This window comes from Moschus berezovskii, chromosome 7 (assembly GCF_049115385.1).
Source record: "Moschus berezovskii isolate FMDL1 chromosome 7, NW_MosBer_1.0, whole genome shotgun sequence".
Taxonomy (NCBI): Eukaryota; Metazoa; Chordata; class Mammalia; order Artiodactyla; family Moschidae; genus Moschus; species Moschus berezovskii.
The window spans coordinates 35,641,346-35,666,178 of NC_142466.1; the positions used below are offsets into that span (position 1 = coordinate 35,641,346).

The 24,833-nt window shown below is 38.7% G+C and overlaps 1 protein-coding gene across 3 annotated transcripts in view; it reads left to right on the top strand.

The window, feature by feature from the left end:
* Positions 1 to 24,833, top strand: part of TTC39B (tetratricopeptide repeat domain 39B) — a 167,221-nt gene that overhangs the window by 127,615 nt on the left and 14,773 nt on the right. For all 3 annotated transcript variants that reach the window (XM_055428198.2, XM_055428200.2, XM_088837895.1), the window contains 9 exons: positions 704 to 809; positions 2,272 to 2,337; positions 4,315 to 4,423; positions 4,967 to 5,034; positions 5,125 to 5,184; positions 6,808 to 6,969; positions 8,536 to 8,627; positions 12,247 to 12,373; positions 15,574 to 15,682. In XM_055428198.2, the coding sequence (XP_055284173.1) occupies positions 704 to 809; positions 2,272 to 2,337; positions 4,315 to 4,423; positions 4,967 to 5,034; positions 5,125 to 5,184; positions 6,808 to 6,969; positions 8,536 to 8,627; positions 12,247 to 12,373; positions 15,574 to 15,682 (899 nt within the window). The remainder of the gene's footprint in view (positions 1 to 703; positions 810 to 2,271; positions 2,338 to 4,314; positions 4,424 to 4,966; positions 5,035 to 5,124; positions 5,185 to 6,807; positions 6,970 to 8,535; positions 8,628 to 12,246; positions 12,374 to 15,573; positions 15,683 to 24,833) is intronic.

Genomic DNA, 24,833 nt, shown 5'->3' on the forward strand with positions numbered 1-24,833 from the left:
ACAATTTCTGGTTGTTGCCAATTTTTACATCATTATTTTCATCTGCATTTCTCTGATAAATACAGATGAAATACTCTGTGCATTCAAGCTATGAAGGTAAAGGGAGAAATGAATAGAAAGTCATTAAAGTGAAAAATCAGAAAGTTTGGCTTGGGTGAGGAGAGAAAATTAAGAAGAAAGTTTCAGGGAGTTGTGATGGACTTTATTTTCCTCTTTCAGTCTTTCCTAGTTCCAAGTTATTTATTTGATCTATTTGAGGCCATAGTGATCACACTGAAATTCAACTCTTTTTGTCAGTAGCACCTCAGTTACTCAGTGGAATGTAGGTTGCTGAAGGGTACAGAGCAGCTAAGAGGCTGAGCATTCTTAGAAAATCTCCTCTAACACATTGCTGAGAAACTGGGAGCTCACAGTCCTGAGGTTCTATGGCTCCTGAGTCATGCCTGCTGGTATTTGAACCCTCTTTTGCCTTAAGTGCAGAAAGATTGATCCTGATAAACAATGTAGAAATGAGTGTGTCATTTTTCTTTAATGATGATTACCTGGTAGCATTAAGAGTAAACTCAGCATAGCATCATCCACTTAAAAATTCTCCAGTGTTTTGGCTAATGACATCTATCTTATGGTACTTAAATGCAAAATTTGACTTATTAATTTTCAGTGTCATAGTAAACTTATGGTATGACTGTTTTCTTTAATCCAGAGAATGTCTTTCAATCCTGCATGTAATTCAGAAGAACAAAGTTGAGCAGCAATTCTTCTACGAGTTTGAAGGGGGTGTCAAGCTTGGAATAGGTGCCTTTAATTTGGTACGTAATCAGAAGGTAACCAGAATCTTTTATAAAAGAACCTTAGATTTTCAGTGCCTCTGCTATTGCATTTGAACCTCACCCTAAACCTCTGCCTGGGTTTGTTTGACAAGTGGCTAGAGTGGGATCCACTGTATTCTGTTGTGACCCAGTGGAGGCTCTGGTCAGAATATGCTATAAAGTTCTGCACATGCTCAGAATAGTTTTGGATTGTATAATAAGGGCAGCATACAGCCCTCTGAACGGACTAGTAACTTTTTTTTTTTTGTAAGAAGGAGCTTGAAATTCGGTTCCATTCGCACATCAGAAATACTGTTGCTATAGCAATGGTGGTTCTTCTGGAATTGAAACTAGGTTAGGGAATAATAGAGCTTGAAGGATAGTAATAATACTCTGGGATAGATGAAGAGTTTGAATAAGTATCCGTCCAATTGCAATATTATTTAGAGATTTTGATGTTTTATTAAGGAATCGGTATATATAACCAGTGTCACTTTGTTTATGAGCCCATTGGTTAATGACAGAGGTGGCTGAGGAGACAGCTGTTGGCTGTCCACAGAATGGATAACCCTACCCATTTGATTATTAAAATCTTCCTCTGCTGAGGACAGCCTTTGGTGAACATTCACGTGGGCCACAAATATCTTCATTTTTTTTTTTTTTTCCGTTCAAAGAGATATATCCATATACTTCTTACCTAGAGCTGCCTGGCATCAATTTTCCCATCATGTTCTTTGTTCTCTCTCTCTGTCTCTATTTTGGCTGCACCACACAGCTTGTGGAATCTTAATTCCCTGACCAGGGATTGAACTTGGGCCCTTGGCAGTGAAAGCGTGGAGTCCTAACCACTGGACCACCAGGGAATTGCCTCCTATCATGTTCTTTCTAAATCCCTGACCATTCAATCAAACCATTGGCTTATGAATCAGTATATAATTGCATGTATGGGCATTTCTTCTCCAAGCAAAGTGAACAACCAGGTCTCTGCTTGAAGTTTTGCCCTGAGAGAACTTCCCTTCATCCTACTCAGATGTCCTAGAGAGCGGCTGTAGTGCTATAGCTGTCCACGTCTGGGTTTTGCCTGCATATCATGAAGAATACAACAACTTTTGCTTCCTGGTAAAGGTTGCTAAAATAAATCTTGTTTGGAGGTGGGCACCAGGGGTTACCTTCTCAACACTTTTATCACTCCACATCAAAGGAAGAAGTATTCTTTAGAGCATCCTGAGAAGGCCGGATTCTTTGGTCTGTTTTTAATTTTTTAGGTTAACTAAATGAAATTGTCACGAGTAATGATTATGGGAGGTGCAGTGTGTGGTGATTGAGACATGTTTAGTAGTTAAAACTTGGTTCTGATTTTTCATGTTACTGAATCATTAACATTTTAAGTTTTTAGAGTTTAGCATTTACCTATAGTTAGGTGTACTAACGCACAGTACCCTTGTATTTTTTTTTCTTACAGATGCTGTCCCTATTACCAGCACGGATTATCAGACTACTAGAATTTATAGGATTTTCTGGAAATAGGGTACAGAATTAATTTTTTCTTAATTTTGACAAAGATAAAAAATATTTATTGAGTATGAGGGAAATATAACATGTCCTCATAATTAGCATGAAAATTATTGGCAGTTTCTTTGCAGAATAATAAACTGACTTTGGGTCTTAATCATATTTTGGTGGAGTTAGGGGATGGTTTTTCTATTAAAAGTTAAAATTTTTTATCTTAGTGTTATCTAAATTCTGGGATTAAAAATTCATGTTTGACTAATGTTGAGGCTTGCTGGATCTTTAGTACTCATGTGAGATTAAAATATGCTTCCTTAAAATTTTTGAAACCTCTGCTAAACCAAGAAATTAGGCTAGATTTCCATGTCTACCATTTTATGGTTTGTGTATGTCAAGCATGGTTGCAGTATTTTGGGTTTTCTTGTGTTTTTACAAGTTTCACTATAAAACTAAACAAGGAAGTTTGTTTTCCATCAGTTTCTTTTTTAAAAAAAAATGTATCTATTTTTAACTGGAGGATAATTTCTTTACAATGTTGTGTTGGTTTCTACCATACCCTGAATGGTTTCTACCATTCTATGAATGGTATACATATGTATGTATGGTATACATAAGTATACATATGTCCCCTCCCTCTGAAACCTCCCTCCCACCTCCCTCCCCATCCCACCCCAAGGTAGTCACAGAGCCCTGATTTGAGTTCCCTGAGTCATACAGCAAATTCCCACTAGCCGTCTATTTTACATATGGTGGTGTATATTCCATGAGTTTTGTTTGTTGTATTTGTGTGTGGTTGTTTGTGCAGCATATAATAGTTATCAATCATAATGTTCAACATGCTATTACCAGAGTTGTCTTATTGCAGAAATTGGCCCTTTTAAATCAAGAGAGCAGGTTTCCAGAATTGTTTGAGAACAAATACAAGATACTGTAAATCCCCCATCTACTTTTATCCCACTGTCCAGATTCTTCATAAACTATATTTATCATCTATTTATGGTCTTCATAAGCTATAGTGTATTTATGGTCTATCAAGTAAGACTCTGTGTTTCATGGTTACCCTTCCCCTTGACCATTCATCTTCCACTTTATTTCCTTAATGGCTCCAAATTGCCCCTTGAATAAAGTCCAAAGTATAGCATGAATTCAAGGGCTCTATCATTTGATTCGGGCCCAAGTTTCTAGCCTTACTACCTGTCCTGTTTGCTTCCCCAGTGTTTCTGTTAAACTGGGCAGTTGGTTGTTTTCCAGACAGACCTTGTGCTTTTCTGTTTCCGTGCTTTTGTTGGTGTCTGTTTTAGATATCCTTCCCAACTGGCATCCTCCCAAATCCGGTCTCTTAATCCATTAGGTTTGAGATCAGTGTCACCTATTCCACACAGCTTTCCCTTATTCTCTCCCAACAAGGCTCAAAAGTTCCTAACTTTCAGAATCACTTACTTAACTTTCTACGGCCCTTACCATGGTCCAATAAATGTGTTCAAATGCTTTCCGACCTGTTTGATGCAAAGATCCTTGAAGAAGTAGAACCGTAAATATTCATACCCACCATAGCATTTTATACTTAGATCCTCATGCTTAAATAAATTAATATTTATTTAAGAGAAATAACAGCATTTTCTATGAAATGAACCCTACCTTTTTTTCCCCCTAAGATCACATGATGTAAGAATATGTGAGATTGTCTTATGCCAATTTGAAATGTAAAATTTGTTTCTAGTTGTGGTTGTTCATTGTTGTTCAGTTGCTAAGTCATATCTGACTCTTTGCAACCCCATGGACTGAAGCACACCAGGCTCCTCTGTCCTCCACAATCTCCCAGAGTTTGCTCAAGTTCATGTCCATTAAGTTGGTGATGCTATCTAGTTGTTACTGCTGTTCTAAGCTCTTGAAAAATAAACCCCACCTTCATGGAGGGTGGGGTTATATGAGCTAGCATTTTAAAGTCTCTGAATATGATACTCTTTTCATTCTAAAATGCATCTAATTCCCACAGGAGTTGGGCATCCTGCAGTTACGGGAAGGCGCCTTAGGAAGAAGCATGAGGTCTCCACTATGCTGCTTAACTATACTAGCTTTTCATACTTACATCTCCCTGATACTTGGTAAGGACTGGATTACATTTTACATCATTGAAAGTTGATTATCTTTCATCTGAGTAAGAAAAATTTAGGAAAATCAGTAAGAGATAGGAGTCTATATTTACTTTTTTTTTTTCCAGAAAGATGGAAAATAGTGACTGTCATAGTGACATTTAGCAGAAGGGGTGGAGGGTTTCTTTCATTGAATTTTTTTTTTTAATCTGTTCTCGGCTAAAAAAATTCTATAAGACTTGCTTAAGGTGATCTATTTTTAGCACATTACATTTCTTTTTTAGCAGAAAGTTAAATTTTTTGTTAAAAATAGTTCGTATTGGTATTCAAGTCAGAAATTTCAGTTAGGAATTGAAGGCAACCACATCTGCTCTTACGAATTTGCCCTAAGGCTTTCTTAAACTAAAGTAATAGATGAGACTTGTCTTTAAGTGAATAGTTTTCATGTTTTCCATGAACAGGTCTTTGCTATATATTTTAATGAAACTTGGAGAAATAGTTGTAAATGTCGACTATATTTCATGAAGACTGAGGCTTTTCCTGTTAAATTTCTAGGTACGGGAGAAGTGAATGTTGTGGAAGCAGAGAGTCTCCTGGAACCCTACCTCCAGCAGTTTCCAAATGTATGCTTAGAATTTCAAGTGTCTGTTTTCAGCCATAATCATTCTACCAGGGTTGAGTATTGAACAGTCTGTTTCTCCCTTCCTCTGCAGGGCTCCCTTGTGTTGTTCTATCATGGCCGGATAGAGCTGCTAAAAGGGAATGTGGAAGAGGTAACTTATTTGAGGGGGTCATTTTGGGGGCCTGTCTGTTTAGTGGAATTGAGTTGTGTAGCAAACTCATTCCACATGAACAAATCCAGCTGTATGTGCTAGACAAAAATAGGGGGAAAATATGTAATGAAAAGGCCAAATTTTAATTTTGTGGGTGCATTCTACTATGTATAGTAGATTATAGAATATAATGTGTATGTACTATGTATAGTAGAATATACTCTACATTTATGTATGAAGTATTTGAGGCAATTCAGGGTTGGATGTAGAAATACAGGTGGGCAATTTAAGGGACTTTCAGAAAACTTTGACTACTGTCCATCTTGGTATTACACATTGACTTTGGAATCTAGACCTTCCATAAAGGTGACTTAATTGTACTACATGTATGCTCCCCATCAAAGGAAATTATTCACTAAATCCCTTGAAGAAAAAGAGTGAAGAGCCTTTCATATAAATATACTCACAATTTTCTTCTACATAATGGGGACAAACATATTTATTTTTCCTTGATTTGATTTTTTTCTGCTTACAATACATCTTGGATTTCTTTCCAGGTCAGTATGTATAAATCTTCCTCATTCTTTTTGATGGCTGGGTTTCATTCCGTTGAGATGGATAAACTGTACTTATTAAGAGTGGTCCACTATTGACAGACATTTGGCTATTATACACAATGCCTTTGTAAACATTATTATGTGTACATCTCAGTGCAAAGGTATATTTATATAAGACAGAGTGTGACAGGATTTCTAGGTCAAAGATGTTTGCATTTTAATAAATTCAGACAGATTGCCCTCCTTACTTAAAGCTCGTCCATAAACACTTATAAGGATATGTCTGTAGCCCACCAGGCTCCTCTGTCTGTGGGATTTCCCAGACAAGAGCACTGGAATGGGTTACCATTTCTTTCTCCAGGGGAATCTTCCTGACCCAGGGATTGAACCTGCATCTCCTGCTTGTCAGGCAGATTCTTTACCATTGGGCCACCTGGGAAGCCCAAAGATATGAGAATACTTGTTTCCAATGCTCTTTGCCAACTCTGGTCATTATTTATCTTTTATTTTTCCAGTATGATGGCTGAAAAATGATAATCTAATTTTTAATTTATATTTTCCAATAAAAAGCCTTCATATGTATATTTGTCACTCATATATCTTTTTCTCTGATTTCCTGTTTATATCTTTAACAATTTTCCCACTGATTTGTCTCTTTTAGTAAAATTGTTGTATGATACGTGCTAATTCTTTGCTAGTTATGTATATAGCAGTATCTTCTCCCAGTCTGTCCATTGCCTTAAACTTGGTTTAAGGTATATCTTACCCTCTGGAAGTTCTAAATTTATTGCCAGTCTTTTCTTAAAGGACTTCTGTATTTTATGTCCTACTTAAGGAAAGAACTTTGCTACTCCCACTCTATAAAGTTCCATGACCCTCTCACAAAGCTAAATAAAGAGAATTTAACTGCATTGTTGGCATGTAAGGAAAGGAGTGTGTCATATTGAGTGGTTTAATGAGTCATGATTTTGTTCTTTTTGTACAAAGTGTTTTATGTATTTTTCCATTAGGTTATTATCTCCTTGTCTAATATCTGGATGATCAGCTTTATGCAATTGACTTATAGGCACAAGAGATATTTCGAAAATGCATTTCAGTTCAAGAAGAATGGAAACAGTTTCACCATCTCTGTTACTGGGAGCTGATGTGGATTTTTGTATTCCAACAAAACTGGAAGGAGGCATATTACTATTCAGATCTGCTTTGCAAAGAGAGTAAATGGTCCAAGGTAAAGTGTAGAACTTTCATCAGTGTCATCTGTTTGCTAATAAGTGTACAGAATGATTTTCATTTAGGATTGTTTGTTCAATAGTATGATAGCAACATTGTTTTCTCAACATAGAGATCCATCAAAGGAGGAAGTACGCATTAAGTACCTGCTGTTTATAACTACTGTGCTCAGCACTGTATGCTTTAAAAGCCATCTAAGCAGCCCTTTTCAACAGAGGCTTTATTTCTGAAGATGAATTTCAGTTATATGTAAAAATGATTAAATATCAAGTTTTGATAATTTTTTGTAGACTTTTTGATGTCCTGATAACGAAGCTTTTCATAATAATAAAAATTAATTCTTTATCCATTCATCTGTTGATGGATTCTTAGGTTGCTTTTGTATGTTAGCTTTTGTAAATAATGCGACAGAGAATGAGATGGCTGGATGGCATCACCAGCTCGATGGACATGAGTTTGAGTGTACTCCGGGAGTTGGTGATGGACAGGGAGGCCTGGCGTGCTGTGATTCATGGGGTCGCAAAGAGTCAGACACGACTGAGCGACTGAACTGAACTGAACTGATGAGCATTGAGATGTGTATATCTTTTTATGGAATTGCTGGATCATTTGGTAGTTCTATTTTAATTTTCTGAAGAATCTTCATACTGTTTTCCATAATGGCTATACCAATTTACATTCCCACCAACAATATACTAGGTTCCTTTTTCTCTACATCCTTGCCAACATTTATTATTTGTTGTCTTTCTGATGATAGCCGCTCTAACAAGTGTGGCAAGATAGGCAAAGGAGATTGAAGTACACAGTAATAGATATAAATAGCAAGGTTGCATAAACAGGGAATATAGCCAATATTTTATAATAACTTTAAATGGAGTATAATCTATAAAAATATTGAATCACTATATTGTACTTGAAACTCAGATAGTATTATAAATCAATTTTAAAAAGTTCTAAAAACCTTCTGCTCCATCTGTGAGAAATTGGGAGGAATGAGATAATGATCTCTTTTTCATTTTGTCCACTTCCTCATCCATGAACATTAAAGTTGTATGATAGCAGAATGGCTAAAATTTGGTAGAAAGTGTTGATCTTATTTGGAATAAGTAGCAAGAGGCTTCATTTCCCTTTTTTGTCTTTGATACCTCAGATACTATATCTGGAAGATCTGTAGTTTATTCTTTTTTAAAAATTGATATTTATTTATTTGTTCTTGGCTGCACTGCGTCTTCACTGCTGCATGTGTGCTTTCTCTAATTGTGGTGAGCGGGGCCAATCTAGTTGCAGTGTATGGGCATCTCATTGCAGTGGCCTCTCTTGTTGCGGAGCAGAGGCTCTAGGGCTTGGGGGCTTCAGTAGTTGGTTGTGGTGCACAGCCTTAGTTGTCCCACAGCATGTGGGATCTCCCCGGACGACCAGGGATCAAACCCATGTCCCCTGCATTGGCAGGTGAATTCTTAACCCCTGGACCACCAGGGAAGTCCTGTGGGTCATGCTTGATTTACAGGGTAGAACTATCATGTACCTAGGGTGCTCTCTAACTGCTGCTTTTCTTTTTCTCAAGGCAACATATGTGTTCTTAAAAGCTGCAATTTTGAGTATGCTTCCAGAAGAGGATGTGGTAGCAACTAAAGAGGATGTGGTAACTTTATTCAGGTAAGCTCATGATGAGTTCCAGACCTATATACCCAGCTCCCATTTACCACCTTCACTTAGGTATGTCGAAACATTCAAAACTCCCTAGTAAACCTACGTTCTTTCCTCTCCCAGTGATTGGAACTGCTAGTAACAAGGCAAAACCCATAATACTTGTATCACCAACACTACCCTGTACCTCTGTTCCCCATTGAGAGGAGAGGTATAGATAAGAGCATAGGGGGAATAATAGTTGAGATGAGGTCTGAAGGAGCTTCAGAGGCAGGTGGAGAGTTGTGTTGATACAGTTTCAGACCAAGGGAACAGCATTCCTGTTATAGGAAGGAGCACTGCACATTAAACGAACTAAAGCAAAGCTGATATTGGCAGGACATAATGCTACATTTTGTGTATAGGCCAAAGTAAAACGAATATCCAGGATTACTCAAAATATGTCTCACAGAATACAGAATTAAAAAAAAAAAAGACGAAGTCTATGGCCATTCCACCCTGAACATATCCAATCTTGTCTAATCCTGGAAGCTAAGCAGAGTCGGGGTTGGTTCGTACTTGGATGGGAGGCTGCCTGGGAATACTATGTCCTGTAGGCTTAAAAAATAAGACAAGATGTCTTTTAGTGACACAGAGATCATTAGTATCCCATGCAGGAAATGATAAGGTAATAGAATGGAGGTGGAAACCAGACTGGGGTTGGCTAAAGAGTGAATGAGATACAAAGAAATGAACAGAATAGTCAGTCAGTCAGTCAGTTCAGTCGCTCAGTCGTGTCCGACTCTCCGCGACCCCATGAATCACAGCACGCCAGGCCTCCCTGTCCATCACCAACTCCCGGAGTACACTCAAACTCATGTCCACAGAGTCGGTGATGCCATCCAGCCATCTCATTCTCCATTGTCCCCTTCTCCTCCCGCCCCCAACCTTTCCCAGCATCAGAGTCTTTTCCAGTGAGTCAACTCGTCGCATGAGGTGGCCAAAGTATTGCAGTTTCAGCTTTAGCATCAGTCCCTCCAATGAACATCCAGGATTGATCTCCTTTAGAATGGACTGGTTGGATCTCCTTGCAGTATAAGGGACTCTCAAGAGTCTTCTCCAACACCACAGTTCAAAAGCATCGATTCTTCGGCGATCAGCTTTCTTCACAGTAGTTAAGCATAAATACATTAAGCGATAGAGGAAGTTGGAGGAGATATAATATCAAAGAATATATTAATTGGAGAGATCTGAGCATTCTCAAAAACCACTGGGGAGGACCCAGTTCGGAAAGACAGTTGTACATACAAGTGAGAAATGGGATAACTGACCTTTGTAAGGCTCTTGAAAAGTCAGGAGGAGATAGACTCCAAAGCACTGATGGCAGGACCGGCTTTATTTAGAGGGAGGATCAGGTCCTCTGTTGTATTACGCAGGAAGAAGTCCAGAGCAGGCTCCGAGGCATGCCAGCTCGTGTGTGGAGGCAGGGCTGTGTGTTGAGAGCGAAGGAGAAAGGAGTGGGCTGGAGGTCTGCGGAGGATGGAGAATGTTTGAAATCATTGTTCAGCGATTGGGACAGAGAGAAGCACAGGACGGGGAATGGCAGGCTGTGCGAGGGCTCACTGGAGTTTGGTGTTGAATGTACAGTGATACCAACCTGTTCTCATTGCAGGAAGATGAGTGCAACAACTGGGCACTGGCAAGGGAGTCTAGGAAATAATCTAGAGCCTGCAGCAGTAAAGATTGCCTGCAGGGCAGGCTAAGCAGGAGTATGGAGGGTCGTCGGGGAGAAAGGAGACTGCTAAGTCTGGAGAGAGTTGAAAGGCAAGAGGACCGGAAGTCTCATTAGAACAGCCAAGGTTATAATGAGGAGGATGGTTGGTGTGCTTGAGTTTGTGCTCTGATGTAGAAAAGTTACAGATGATGAAATGGTCTAAGATACAACTGTAGGAGAGGGTGGCTGTGGTAGAAAGGAGGACGTGACCTCGGGAGATGAGGCAGGTAGGGGAACAGAGAAGCCCCACTGCATTCTTTAAACATAATTGATGACAAACACTTTTAATGGGATACTATATTCTGTGGCCACGTTATGAGAAGTAATGGCTTGTCTGCACCCTCAGTCTTGTCAGGACAGATTTGAAGGTACGATCATGACAACTTTGTCATGCTTTTTAGAAATTGGACCATGTATATCACTAACTGTAGAGTCTACATTAGTGGGAGCCATGGAATGCCACCTGCTACTGATAAAATGCATTTCCTTGTGTCACACACACGACCACAAATGAAATGGAATGTTAAGATATATTGGGATCTTTTACATCTCAGTTTCCTCCACTCCAAAATAAATTTTCTCTGCATCAAAATAATTTCTATGAAGCATGTAACTAATCTTATTTTCAGGCAAAAGCTTGAAGTCTGCTGTATGTGTGATAGCATCTAACTTGAGATACTGAGAGGAGAATCCCCCAAATGTTCTCTTCATTACAGTCTCTGCGATCCTTAAATCAGGAGGTTTCATGTCCTCTGCACGCCTCTGACCCCCTCCCTCAACCCCCGCCTCATATGTCCACTGCCTCTTCCACTGATATTAACATTCATGATGGGCATTCTGGTTTAAAACCATAGCCATTTGTACACCTAAAAGTAATGTTCAGTTCAGTTCAGTCGCTCAGTCGTGTCCGACTCTTTGCGACCCCATGAATCACAGCACGCCAGGCCTCCCTGTCCATCACCAACTCCCGGAGTTCACTCAAACTCATGTCCATCGAGTCGGTGATGCCATCCAGCCATCTCATTCTCTGTCGTCCCCTTCTCCTCCCGCCACCAATCCTTCCCAGCATCAGAGTCTTTTCCAGTGAGTCAACTTGTCGCATGAGGTGGCCAAAGTATTGGAGTTTCAGCTTTAGCATCAGTCCTTCCAATGTTATATGTCAATTATACTTCAATTAAAACCCATATCTCAAGATTGTGCCTGGAAATAACATAACACAAGCTTGTCTTCATATGGAATGCTTTTTCTCTCATTGCATCTTCCTCTTTCTTTCAGTGGTGTGGTGAGATATTTCCCTAAATTCCTTCTTGGTGACCCATTTGGTGCATTTACAAGATTATGTATGAAAAAGTGCCCTACGAATATGTAGCCTCTATTCTAATTTTTCTGTGCTTGTGAATTTTATAATTGGAATTTCTTAGAATTTTGAGAGGAAGATTGTAAGCATGCTATATGTCCTTAGCTGATTATTTTCAAAATCACCTATACTTGGGAAACATTTTCTCAAATTATGCATGAGTTGATGACTCTTTTTGAGCCACTTTTACCAGAGAAGCCACGGACTGAAGCTCACCAGATTCCTCTTGTCCGTGGAATTCTCTAGGCAAGAATACTGGTTGGGTAGCCATTCCCTTCTCCAGGAGATCTTCCTGACCCAGGGATCAAACCTAGGTCTCCCACATTGCAGGTAGGTTCTTCACCATCTGAGCCACCAGGGAAACCACTGTTATTTCTGGGGTGGAGCCTAAATTTGCATTTTGAACAGGGTTCCTGGTGGTGCTGATCCACTGCTCTGGGGAGCGCAGCATAACAGGGATAGGTATAAATATTGCATGTGTTCTAATGACCTTTCACTGGAACTGGGGCTCTTCACAGACAGGTGGATGGCTTGAAGCAGAGAATTGCTGGGAAATCGATCCCTACTGAGAAGTTTGCTGTGAGGAAGGCTCGACGTTACTCTCCCTCGTTGCCAGCACCCGTGAAGCTCGTTTTGCCTGCCCTGGTATCTGCCTTTATTTACTTACTCTTTGCATCCTAGAAATACATTACCTAGTTTCAGGGGCAGGAAGAACATCTAACTTTTGTTGTGAAGTTTGCTCAATTAAAAATCATTGTATTTGATGAAGGCTATTTATAAAATATATCATTTAAGTCTTATAGTAACTCTATGAGAGGAATTTTTCTTTGTAGCCTCATTTGACAAATAAGGAAATTCAGACAGAGAGGTGAGTTGGCATAATTGAAATCGAGTTGAATTATAATGCAAGCCACATATGTAACTACCTTTTCTAGCTGCTACCCTCAAAATCAAAAGGTAAAAATATTAAAAAGTAGAAGGACACATGATAATCATTTTCAAAATATTTGTTTAACCCGGTTTATACAAAATTTTTGGAGTAGGAAATGGCAACCCATTCCAATATTCTTGCCTGGAAAATTCCATGGACAGAGGATCTTGGCAGGCTACAGCCCATGGGGTCACAAAGAGTCAGAAACCACTGAACGACTGAGCACACACGCACACATGCAAAATTTTGTCATTTGAGCATGTAATCTCTAAAATTTATTAGTGAGATTTCACATTCTTTTATATTGTACTCATCCACTGAAGTCTGGTGCGTGTTTATGCTTAGCGTGTGTCTCAGTTTGAACCAGCCACATTGCTCCAGAGCCTTAAGTGGCTGGTGGTTTCTGTTGTAGCCTAATGCTAGAGCTCCCATTCTTGATCAGTGTGCCATTTAAGTTAGGCTTCATGAAAAGCATAATTTCAAGTTACGTGGTTTTAATGCAGATTTCTTTAAAAAGTACTGAATATATCTAATTACTGTAACTTTTGGGGTCTAGTTTGTGTGAGTAGTCAAGTAACACAGGGAAACTGTTTAGTGCAAGCTGACACTGACATCTGCTGTCCTTTTTTGGAGGTTCCTAATTTTTTTTTTTTATTCCAGAGTATATTCAATTATTCCCCTTTAACAGTTGCTTAGTTTCCAGTTTTTATTACCACAAACAGCCTACAATGAATATTCTTCTATAGCTCTCTTTGTAGATGAGCATATAATTCTCTGGGAGAGATGTTTAGAAGTAGAATTCCAAGTTGAAGGGCATATGCATTTAATACTTGGACATTGCCAGATTGCTCTCCAGAAGGGCTGTGCTGATTTAAATTCCTACCAACAGTGTTTTATTTTTTTAATGTGTGATTGAGCTTTTCATGTGCTTGTTCATTTTTACTTCCTATTTTACGAATTGTTATTCATGGGCTTACTTTCCTAATTATTTTTATTAGGTTATTTATTATTTTATCATTGACTTATAAGTTACAAAGTGAGTGAAAGTCGCTCAGGTCATGTCTGACTCTTTGTGACCCCATGGACTATACAGCCCATGGAATTCTCCAGACCAGAATACTGGAGTGGGTAGCCGTTCCCTTCTCTAGGGTATCTTCCCAGCCCTGGTATCGAACCCAGGTCTCTTGCATTGCAGGCAGATTCTTTACCAGCTGAGCCACCAGGGAAACCACATTGACTTATAGGAACTCTTTAAATATTCTGTGAGAAAGAAAACTGCAGCTCCTCACAGGTGTCTTTTGGGGGCTAGCCTGCACCGAGTACCTCAGCCCAGGTGTTTCCTACTTAAGAAAAACAATCTCAGAGAATACCCTCTGACCAGGTCGTGCCTGGTCTGTGCCTGTGATACAATGAGATAAAAATATGGCCACTCTGTAAATCATATCTGAGCCCAGGTAAAAAGAACACAATGCAAATCACAAAAATGACCAGACATCCTCCTTTTCCAGCTAATATGGGAGCCTGCTACTGTTTTACCCGTGACACCTTTCAGCTCCGTTCCTGCCTCATTTCTATCAAGTGATTAATGCTGGGAGATTTTTTTCTTTCCATGTCACAGAACTTCCCTGGGATTTTTCTAGAGCACCAGAGTCCTTTCTCCATCCTAAAACTTAGATGCTTGTGTATACATATGATGTATATGTTGCTCTGATTGCTAAGGGCCTTAAGGAAGGTTAACTCAAAGCACTTCTTTCTCCAGGGCAAAGGGTGTAGAATTGGCTTGAATTTGTGGTAACTAGGAATTTTACCAAAATCTTGTATTTCATAAAACGACCAGTTCAGATACAAACTTTTCTTTTTCTGATAAAATGTTCTATCAATAAAAATAAAATTTAAAAAAATCATTATCAGTTTAAATAAATATTCCAAAAGTTACACGATTAGCAATAAGAAAATTTAGATGTGAAACAAAAGTGTGTTGTGATCTTAGTTTTCAGTCCCAAAAGGTAAAGATGACTTTGCTGTCACTCAGCTCCAGTGTATTTTCCTTTTTTTACTGCTTCCCTATAAGAGGCTATTCAAACAATCTTAACATATTTTACCATTTATTTATTTCCAAAGAGATTCTAATTATCCTGCTTACTTCATACCTTTCAAAATATGAACTGAATTACCAGGAAGATTAGAAAAATATTTTCAAGCAAGAGCACATTTGCTTTTGGTCCAAAAAAAAAGAAAAATTCTCATCTGTTAGCCTATTAAATGTAATTTGCAATGAGAAATCATTAGTTTACATTTTTAGGGGCTGTCATTCTGCCATATGGCCTTTAAATGAATGTATTTTCTGCATATTGGATTGCATTACTGGACTATCACATGTTTTTAATGGTATAAAAGAACCTGAGCCAGGTAAAATATTTCCTGTGTTCATTTGCAGTGATGTCCTTGGAAACATTTTATGTAAACAATTGGCAGATACAGAAAAAATGTTTCCCTTTACTTAAGAGTAACAACAAAAATTTATGTTTGAATTGTTCCTAATATCATTTTAAAATATTACATTTATTTCTACCTGTAATCTATTATCTTCCAAAAGGATTGGATACCAATAGGTGCTTAGTAAATACTTGTTAAATAAATGAGTAAATTAATTTTTCAGTGAAGGCACAATATACTATATATACTGAACTATTTTGTAATATAAAAGCCAAAAAGCATTAAAAGCATTAAATAAAGTGAAAATGGGGGAGATTAAATCACTAAACTCCAAATGAAGAAAGCTAAGAAAAATGATCTCTAAATGTCTTGAGATCCCTAGCAACTGAGGCAAAACATTCACACGTGGCTTTTTGTTTTAAAGAACACTGAATGACCTCACATTAATTGCGAATGGTTTCTCATTTTTCCTCATTAGGAAATGATGTATGTTTGGAATGGTTTTCCACTAGTGAGCAAAAGAAAAGACCTTTCTGAAAATCTGTTGGTAACTGTGGAAAAGGCTGAGGCAGCTCTGCAAAGTGAGAGTGAGTATGGAAAGCGAGAGCCTGGGAATCTTTACGGCGGCCCCTCCCATCCTCTCCCCGTGCCCATCTGCTCATGCTGATCTGTGTGTGGTGAGGACAAAGGAGCTTGAGCCGCAGGTGTCTGGTTGATTGCAGTCAAGATGGAGGGAAGATACCTGATACAACATGGATGGGCCTTGGGGACGTTAGGCTCCGTGGAAGAAGCCAGAGGCAAAAGACAACAGAGTGTGTGATTCCGTTTATATAAAATATCAGGATAAATCAGTCCATAAAGACAGAAAGCAGATTAGTGGCTGCCAAGGGGTGGAGAACTGGGGGTGTGTGATAGCTCAAGGGTGTGGCATTTCTTTGTTTCATGATTGCTTATTTTTTTTTTAATGTTATCTTTTAATTGGAGTGTAATTGCTTCACAATGTCATGTTAGTTTCTGCTGTACAACAGCATGAATCAACTCTATGCATACATATGTCCCCTCCTCCTTGGATCTCCCTCCCACGCCCCCATCTTCCCCTCTAGGCTGACATAGAGCACTGTGCTGAACTCCCTATGCTATATAGCAGATTCCCACTAGCTATCTGTTTTACTCATGGTAATGATATCTGTTATTGCTACTCTCAATTCATCCTGGAGTATGATATTTCTTTTTCGAGGTGGTGAAAATGTTCTAAAGTTGATTTTAATGATGGTGCACACCACTGTACTATACTCAAAACCAGTGAATTGCACACTTTACATGGGTGAATTGTATGTTATGGGAATTTTATCTTAAAGCTGTTACAAAAAAAAGAAATTGGTGAAGAAAACAGTTTTAATTTTAGAGCGGTGCAAGGGGAGTGATGTGTACTTCTGGTTTTAGTTGGTTGTAACTTTTTCCATGCCTCCTTTATTGCTCTCTAATGACTATTGCGTTTTTACAGACCCAGAGAATTATTTCTTTTCAAGTTGAAATCTTGTCACAATTTGATTTTTTTGCTTATTACTTTTGCTTGTACTGGGAACCCTTCTCCACTTTACTGAATGCTCCTTATACTGGAAGCAGCTGCCATAGTAGGAGGAAAGTCAGCTGATTTGGGCTTAGTGTCCCAGCTCTGCAGCTATGAGTCTGTTGGAAACATAACTTGTCCATAACCAGCAGGGCCTTTGGGTCCTTTTAAAATGAAACCCAGGGTTTTCTTGCTCTGACATTTTCTAGTTCTCTGTCATGAATAGAGGCTTTATCCTTTTGCTAAACAATGCCTTAAGTGATAGCTTTTACTGTATCCTTAGTTACTTAGTTCAGTCACTCAGTCGTGCCCGACTCTTTATGACCCCATGAACCACAGCATGCCAGGCCTCCCTGTCCATCACCAACTCCTGGAGTTTACCCAAACTCATGTTCATTGAGTCGGCGATGCCATCCAACCATCGCATCCTCTGTTGTCCCCTTCTCCTGCCTTCAATCTTTCCCAACATCAGGGTCTTTTCAAATGAGTCAGCTTTTCGCATCAGGTGGACAAAATACTGGAGTTTCAGCTTTAACATCAATCCTTCCAATGAACACCCAGGACTGATTTCCCTTAGGATGGACTGGTTGGATCTCCTTTGCAGTCCAAGGGACTCTCATGAGTCTTCTCCAACACCACAGTTCAAAAGCATCAATTCTTCTGCGCTCAGCCCTCTTTGCGGTCCAACTCTCACATCCATACATGACTACTGAAACCATAGCCTTGACTAGACGGACCTCTGTTGACAAAGTAATGTCTCTGCTTTTTAATATGCTGTCTAGGTTGGTCATAACTTTCCTTCCAAGGAGTAAGTGTCTTTTAATTGTACCCATATCAACCCTCACATCATTTAGATGTTACTCCAAGACAATGGTCTTATCCTCTGGAATGCTGTAACCACAGGAGTAAAACCAAAATTTCTAGGATGATAAACATTGTAAAAGGCATAGAAATTCACAAATAGCCAGGAAAAGTTCTCAGAGTTAACTCATTTTTCTTAACTGGAAGAAAACAGGCACTGAAGGGGTACTGGCTGCATGTTCTATGTACTCCCGCACGGAGGATTAATTTATTGTCTATGACTCCAGGAATGAGCACCTCATTTAGATCATTTTTTACTTTGGCCACAGCATGGGGCTGAAATGTTTAAAGAGATTTCTCTTTACAATTACCTTTAAAAAATTAAACATTACACTTGAAACCTGTAGGTGAAAAAAGTCACCCTTGTTTTTCCTACTATGCACAATTAGTTTAGAGTTTCTGTTTATGCCCTCCTAGATTTATTTTTATAGTTATTATTATAGTGTATCTGACATACTCTAGCCTATATTTTTATTTATCATATCATAACCTTTTCTCTCATTGAGATAAAATTGACATATAACACTATATTAGTTTCGGATGTACAGTATAATGATTTGATATTTGTACACATTGCAAAATCACCATAGTAAGTCTAGTAAATGTCTGTCACCATACATCATTACAAAAATTTTTTTCTTTTGTTGAGAACTTTAAAGATCTACTCTTAGCAACTTTCAAATATGCAATACAGAATTAGCTGTAGTCACCATCTGTACTTGATATCTCCATGACTTAGTTGTTTTATACCTGGCTTCAGTCCAATTCAGTCACTCAGTCATGTCCAACTCTTTGCGACACCATGGACTGTAGCATGCCAGGCTTCCCTGTCCATCACCAACTCCCGGAGTTTGCTCAAACTCACGACCATCAAGTTGGTGATGCCATCCAACCATCTCATCCTCTGTCGTCCCCTTCCCCCCCTGCCTTCAATCTTTCCCAGCATCAGGGTCTTTTCCATTGAGTAATTTCTTCGCATCAGGTGGCCAAAGTATTGGAGTTCCAGCTTCGGCATCAGTCCTTCCAGTGAATATTCAGGAATGATTTCCTTTAGGATTGACTGGTTTGATCTTGCAGTCCAAGGGACTCTCAAGAGCCTTCTCAACACCACAGTTCAAAAGCATCAGTTCTTCGGTGCTTGGGTTTCTTTACAGTCCAGCTCTCACATCCATACATGACTACTGGAAAAACCATAATGTTGAAAAGATGGACCTTTGTTGGCAGAATAATGTCTCTCCTTTTAAATACACCATCTAGGTTGGTCATAGCTCTTCTTCCAAGGAGCAAGCGTCTTTTAATTTCATGTCTGCAGTCACCATCTGCAGTGATTTTGGAGCCCAAGAAAATAAAGTCTTTCACTGTTTCCATTGTTTCCCCATCTATTTCCCATCATGAAGTGATGGGACTGGATGCCATTATCATAGTTTTTTTGAATGTTGAGTTTTAAGCCAACTTTTTCACTCTTGTCTTTCACTTTCATCAAGAGGCTCTTTATTTATATTTTTTTCTTTTTTTTTTATTGGAGGCTAATTATTTTACAATATTATATTGGTTGGTTTTGCCATACATTGACATGAATCTGCCTTGGGTGTACAGGTATTCCCCTTCCCGAACCCCCCTCCCACCTCCCTCCTCCCCATATCCTCCCTCTGGGTCATCCCCGTGCACCAGCCCCGAGCAACCTGTAACATGTGTCGAACCTGGACTGGTAATTGGTTTCACGTATGATAATATACATGTTTCAATGTCATTCTCCCAATCATCCCACCCTCACCCTCTCCCACAGAGTCCCAAAGACTGTTCTATACACCTGTGTCTCTTTTGCTGTCTCGTATACAGAGACATTACTTTGCCAACCAAGGTCCGTCTAGTCAAGGCAATGGTTTTTCCCGTGGTCATGTATGGATGTGAGAGTTGGACTGTGAAGAAAGCTGATCGCCGAAGAATCGGTGCTTTTGAACTGTGGTGTTGGAGAAGACTCTTGAGAGTCCCTTATACTGCAAGGAGATCCAACCAGTCCATTCTAAAGGAGATCAATCCTGGATGTTCATTGGAGGGACTGATGCTAAAGCTGAAACTGCAATACTTTGGCCACCTCATGCGACGAGTTGACTCACTGGAAAAGACTCTGATGCTGGGAAAGGTTGGGGGCCGGAGGAGAAGGGGACGACAGAGAATGAGATGGCTGGATGGCATCACCGACTCTCTGGACATGAGTTTGAGTGTACTCCGGGAGTTGGTGATGGACAGGGAGGCCTGGCGTGCTGTGATTCATGGGGTCGCGGAGAGTCGGACACGACTGAGCGACTGAACTGAACTGAACTGATACAGGGTTAAGGTTACCCTCTTTCTAAATTCCATATATATGTGTTAGTATACTGTATTGGTGTTTTTCTTTCTGGCTTACTTCATTCTGTATAATAGGCTCCAGTTTCATCCACCTCATTAGAACTGATTCAAATGTATTCTTTTTAATAGCTGAGTAATACTCCATTGTGTATATGTACCACAGCTTGCTTATCCATTCATCTGCAGATGGACATCTAGGTTGCTTCCACGTCCTCGCTATTATAAACAGTGCTGCAATGAACACTGGAGTTCATGTGTCTCTTTCAATTCTGGTTTCCTTGGTGTGTATGCCCAGGAGAGCGATTGCTGGATCATATGGCAGTTCTATTTCCAGTTTTTTGAGGAATCTCCACACTGTTTTCCATAGTGGTTGTACTAGTTTGCATTCCCACCAACAGTGTAAGAGGGTTCCCTTCTCTCCACACCCTCTCCAGCATTTATTGCATGTAGACTTTTGGATAGCAGCCATTCTGACTGGTGTGAAATGGTATCTCATTGTGGTTTTGATTTGCATTTCTCTGATTCTGAGGGATGTTGAGCATTTTTTCATGTGTTTGTTAGCCATCTTTATGTCTTCTTTGGAGAAATGTCTGTTTAGCTCTTTGGCCCATTTTTTGATTGGGTCATTTATTTTTCTGGAATTGAGCTGCAGGAGCTGCTTGTATATTTTGGAGATTAATCCTTTATCAGTTGTTTCATTTGCTATTATTTTCTCCCATTCTGAAGGCTATCTTTTCACCTTGCTTATAGTTTCCTTTGCTGTGCAGAAGCTTTTGATTTTAATTTGGTCCCATTTGTTTATTTTTGCTTTTATTTCCAATATTCTGGGAGGTGGGTCATGGAGGATCCTGCTGTGATTTATGTCGGAGAGTGTTTTGCCTATGTTCTCCTCTAGGAGTTTTATAGTTTCTGGTCTTACATTTAGATCTTTAATCCTTTTTGAGTTTATTTTTGTGTATGGTGTTAGGAAGTGTTCTAGTTTCATTCTTTTATAAGTGGCTGACCAGTTTTCCCTGCGCCACTTGTTAAAGAGACTGTCTTTTCTCCATTTTATATTCTTGCCTCCTATGTCAAAGATAAGGTGTCCATAGGTGCGTGAATTTATCTCTGGGCTTTCTATTTTGTTCCATTGATCTATATTTCTGTCTTTATGCCAGTACCATACTGTCTTGATGACTGTGGCTTTGTAGTAGAGCCTAAAGTCTGGCAGGTTGATTCCCCCAGTTCCACTCTTCTTCTTCAAGATTGCTTTGGCTATTCGAGGTTTTTTGTATTTCCATACAAATTGTGAGATTATTTGTTCTAGCTCTGTGAAAAATATCGTTGGTAGCTTGATAGGGATTGCATTGAATGTGTAAATTACTTTGGGTAGTATATTCATTTTTCACAATATTTATTCTTCCAATCCACGAACATGGTATTTTTCTCCATCTATTAGTGTCCTCTTTGATTACTTTCACCAGTGTTTTATAGTTTTCCGTGTACAGGTCTTTTGTTTCTTTAGGTAGGTATATTCCTAAGTATTTTATTCTTTTCATTGCAACGGTGAATGGAATAGTTTCCTTAATTTCTCTATTTTCTCATTATTAGTGTATAGGAATGCAAGGGATTTCTGTGTGTTGATTTTATATCCTGCGACTTTACTGTATTCATTGATTAGCTCTAGTAGTTTTCTGGTAGAGTCTTTAGGCTTTTCTGTGTAGAGGACCATGTCATCAGTGAACAGTGAAACTTTTACTTCTTCTTTTCCAATTTGTATTCCTTTTATGTATTTTTCTGCTCTTATTGCTGTGGTCAAAACTTCCAGAACTATGTTGAATAGTAGTGGTGAGAATGGGCACCCTTGTCTTGTTCCTGACTTTAGGGGAAATGCTTTCAGTTTTTCACCATTGAGGATAATGTTTGCTGTGGGTTTGTCATATATAGCTTTTTATTATGTTGAGGTATGTTCCTTCTATTCCTACCTTCTGGAGGGTTTTTATCATAAATGGATGTTGAATATTGTCGAAGGCTTTCTCTGCATCTATTGAGATAATCATATGATTTTTATTTTTGTTTGTTAATGTGTATTACATTGATTGATTTGCAGTTATTGAAGAATCCTTGAATCCCTTGGATAAAGCCCACTTGGTCATGATGTATGATCTTCTTAATGTGTTGTTGGATTCTGATTGCTAGAATTTTGTTAAGGATTTTTGCATCTATGTTCATCAGTGATATTGGCCTGTAGTTTTCTTTCTTTTGTGGGATCTTTACCAGGTTTTGGGATTAAGGTGATAGTGGCCTCATAGAATGAGTTTGGAAGTTTCCCTTCCTCAGCAATTTTCTGGAAGAGTTTGAGTATAATAGGTGTTAGCTCTTCTCTAAATTTTTGGTAGAATTCAGCTGTGATGCCATCTGGTCCTGGGCTTTTGTTTGCTACTAGATTTCTGATTACAGCTTCTATTTCTGTGCCTGTGATGGGTCTCTTAAGATTTTCCATTTCTTCCTGGTTCAGTTTTGGAAAGTTGTACTTTTCTAAGATTTTGCCCATTTCTTCCAAGTTGTCCATTTTATTGCCATATAATTGCTGATAGTATTCTCTAATGATCCTTTGTATTTCTGTGTTGTCGGTTGTGATCTCTCCATTTTCATTTCTAATTTTATTGATTTGGTTCTTCTCCCTTTGTTTCTTGATGAGTCTGGCTAGTGGTTTGTCAATTTTATTTACCCTCTCAAAGAACCAGCTTTTGGCTTTGTTGATTTTTGCTATGGTCTCTTTTGTTTCTTTTGCATTTATTTCTGCCTAATTTTTAAGATTTCTTTCCTTCTACCAACCCTGGGGTTCTTCATTTCTTCCTTTGCTAGTTTCTTTAGATGTAGAGTTAGGTTATTTAGTTGACTTTTTTCTTGTTTCTGGAGGTGTGCCTGTATTGCTATGAATCTTCCCCTTGGCACTGCTTTTACAGTGTCCCAGAGGTTTTGTGTTGTTATGTTTTCATTTTCATTCATTTCTATGCATATTTTGATTTCTCTTTTGATTTCTTCTATGATTTGTTTGTTATTCAGCAGCATGTTGTTCAGCCTCCATATGTTGGCATTTTTAAGTTTTTCTCCTGTAATTGAGATCTAATCTTACTGCATTGTGGTCAGAAAAGATGCTTGGAATGATTTCAATTTTTTTGAACTTACCAAGGCTAGATTTATGGCCCAGGATGTGATCTATCCTGGAAAAGGTTCCATGTGTGCTTGAGAAAAAGGTGAAATTCATTGTTTTGGGGTGAAATGTCCTATAAAGATCTATTGGGTCTAACTGGTCTATTGTATCATTTAAAGTTTGTGTTTCCTTGTTAATTTTCTGTTTAGTTGATCTAGCCATAGGTGTGAGTGGGGTATTAAAGTCTCGCACTATTATTGCATTGTTGTTAATTTCCCCTTTCATACTTGTTAGTAATTGTCTTACATATTGCGGTGCTCCTATGTTGGTTGCATAAATATTTATAATTGTTATATCTTCTTCTTGGATTGATCCTTTGATCATTATGTAGTTTCCTTCTTTGTCTCTTTTCACAGCCTTTGTTTTAAAGTCTATTTTATCTGATATGAGTATTGCTACTCCTGCTTTCTTTTGGTCTCTATTTGCTTGGAATATCTTTTTCCAGCCCTTCACTTTCAGTCTGTATGTGTCCCTCATTTTGAGGTGGGTCTCTTGTAGACAACATATATGGGGGTCTTGTTTTTGTATCCATTCAGCCAGCCTTTGTCTTTTGGTTGGGGCATTCAACCCATTTACGTTTAAGGTAATTATTGATAAGTATGATCCCGCTGCCATTTCCTTTATTGTTTTGGGTTCGAGTTTATACACCCTTTCTGTGTTTCCTGTCTAGAGAAGATCCTTTAACATTTTTTGGAGAGCTGGTTTGGTGATGCTGAATTCTCTCAACTTTTGGTTATCTGTAAAGCTTTTGATTTCTCCTTCATATTTGAATGAGATCAGTAATCTGGGCTGTAGGTTATTTTCTTTCATCACTTTAAGTATGTCTTGCCATTCCCTCCTGGCCTGAAGAGTTTTTGTTGAAAGATCAGCCATTATCCTTATGGGAATCCCCTTGTGTGTTATTTGTTGCTTTTCCCTTGCTGCTTTTAATATTTGTTATTTGTGTTTGATCTTTGTTAATTTGATTAATATGTGTCTTGGAGTATTTCGCCTTGGGTTATCCTGTTAGGGACTCTCTGGGTTTCTTGGACTTGGGTGATTATTTCCTTCCCCATTTTAGGGAAGTTTTCAACTATTATCTCCTCAAGTATTCTCTCATGGTCTTTCTTTTTGTCTTCTTCTTCTGGAATTCCTATGATTCGAATGTTGGGGCATTTAACATTGTCCCAGAGGTCTCTAATATTGTCCTCATTTCTTTTAATTCATTTTTCTTTTTTCCTCTCTGTTTCATTTATTTCTACAATTCTATCTTCTAGCTCACTTATCCTGTCTTCTGCCTCCGTTATTCTACTGTTTGTTCCCTCCAGAGTGTTTCTGATCCCATCTATTGCATTATTCATTGTATATTGACTCTTTTTTATTTCCTCTAAATCCTTATTAAACCTTTCTTGCATTTTCTCAATCCTTTTCTCCAGGTTTTTTATCTGTAACTCCATTTTGCTTTCAAGATTTTGAATCAATTTCACTATCAAATTTTGAATCAATTTCACTGTCAAATTTTGAAATTCTTTATCAGGTAGATTGCCTATATCTTCCTCTTTTGTTTGTGTTGGTGGGCATTTATCCTGTTCCTTTACTTGCTGGTTATTTCTCTGCCTCTTCGTCTTGCTTATATTGCTGTGCTTGGGGTGGCCTTTCCGTCTTCTGGCAGTTTGTGGAGTTCTCTTTATTATGTAGTTTCCTTGCTGTGTGTGGGGTTGCACGGGTGGCTTGTCAAGGTTCCCTGGTTAGGGAAGCTTGTGTCGGTGTTCTGGTGGGTGGA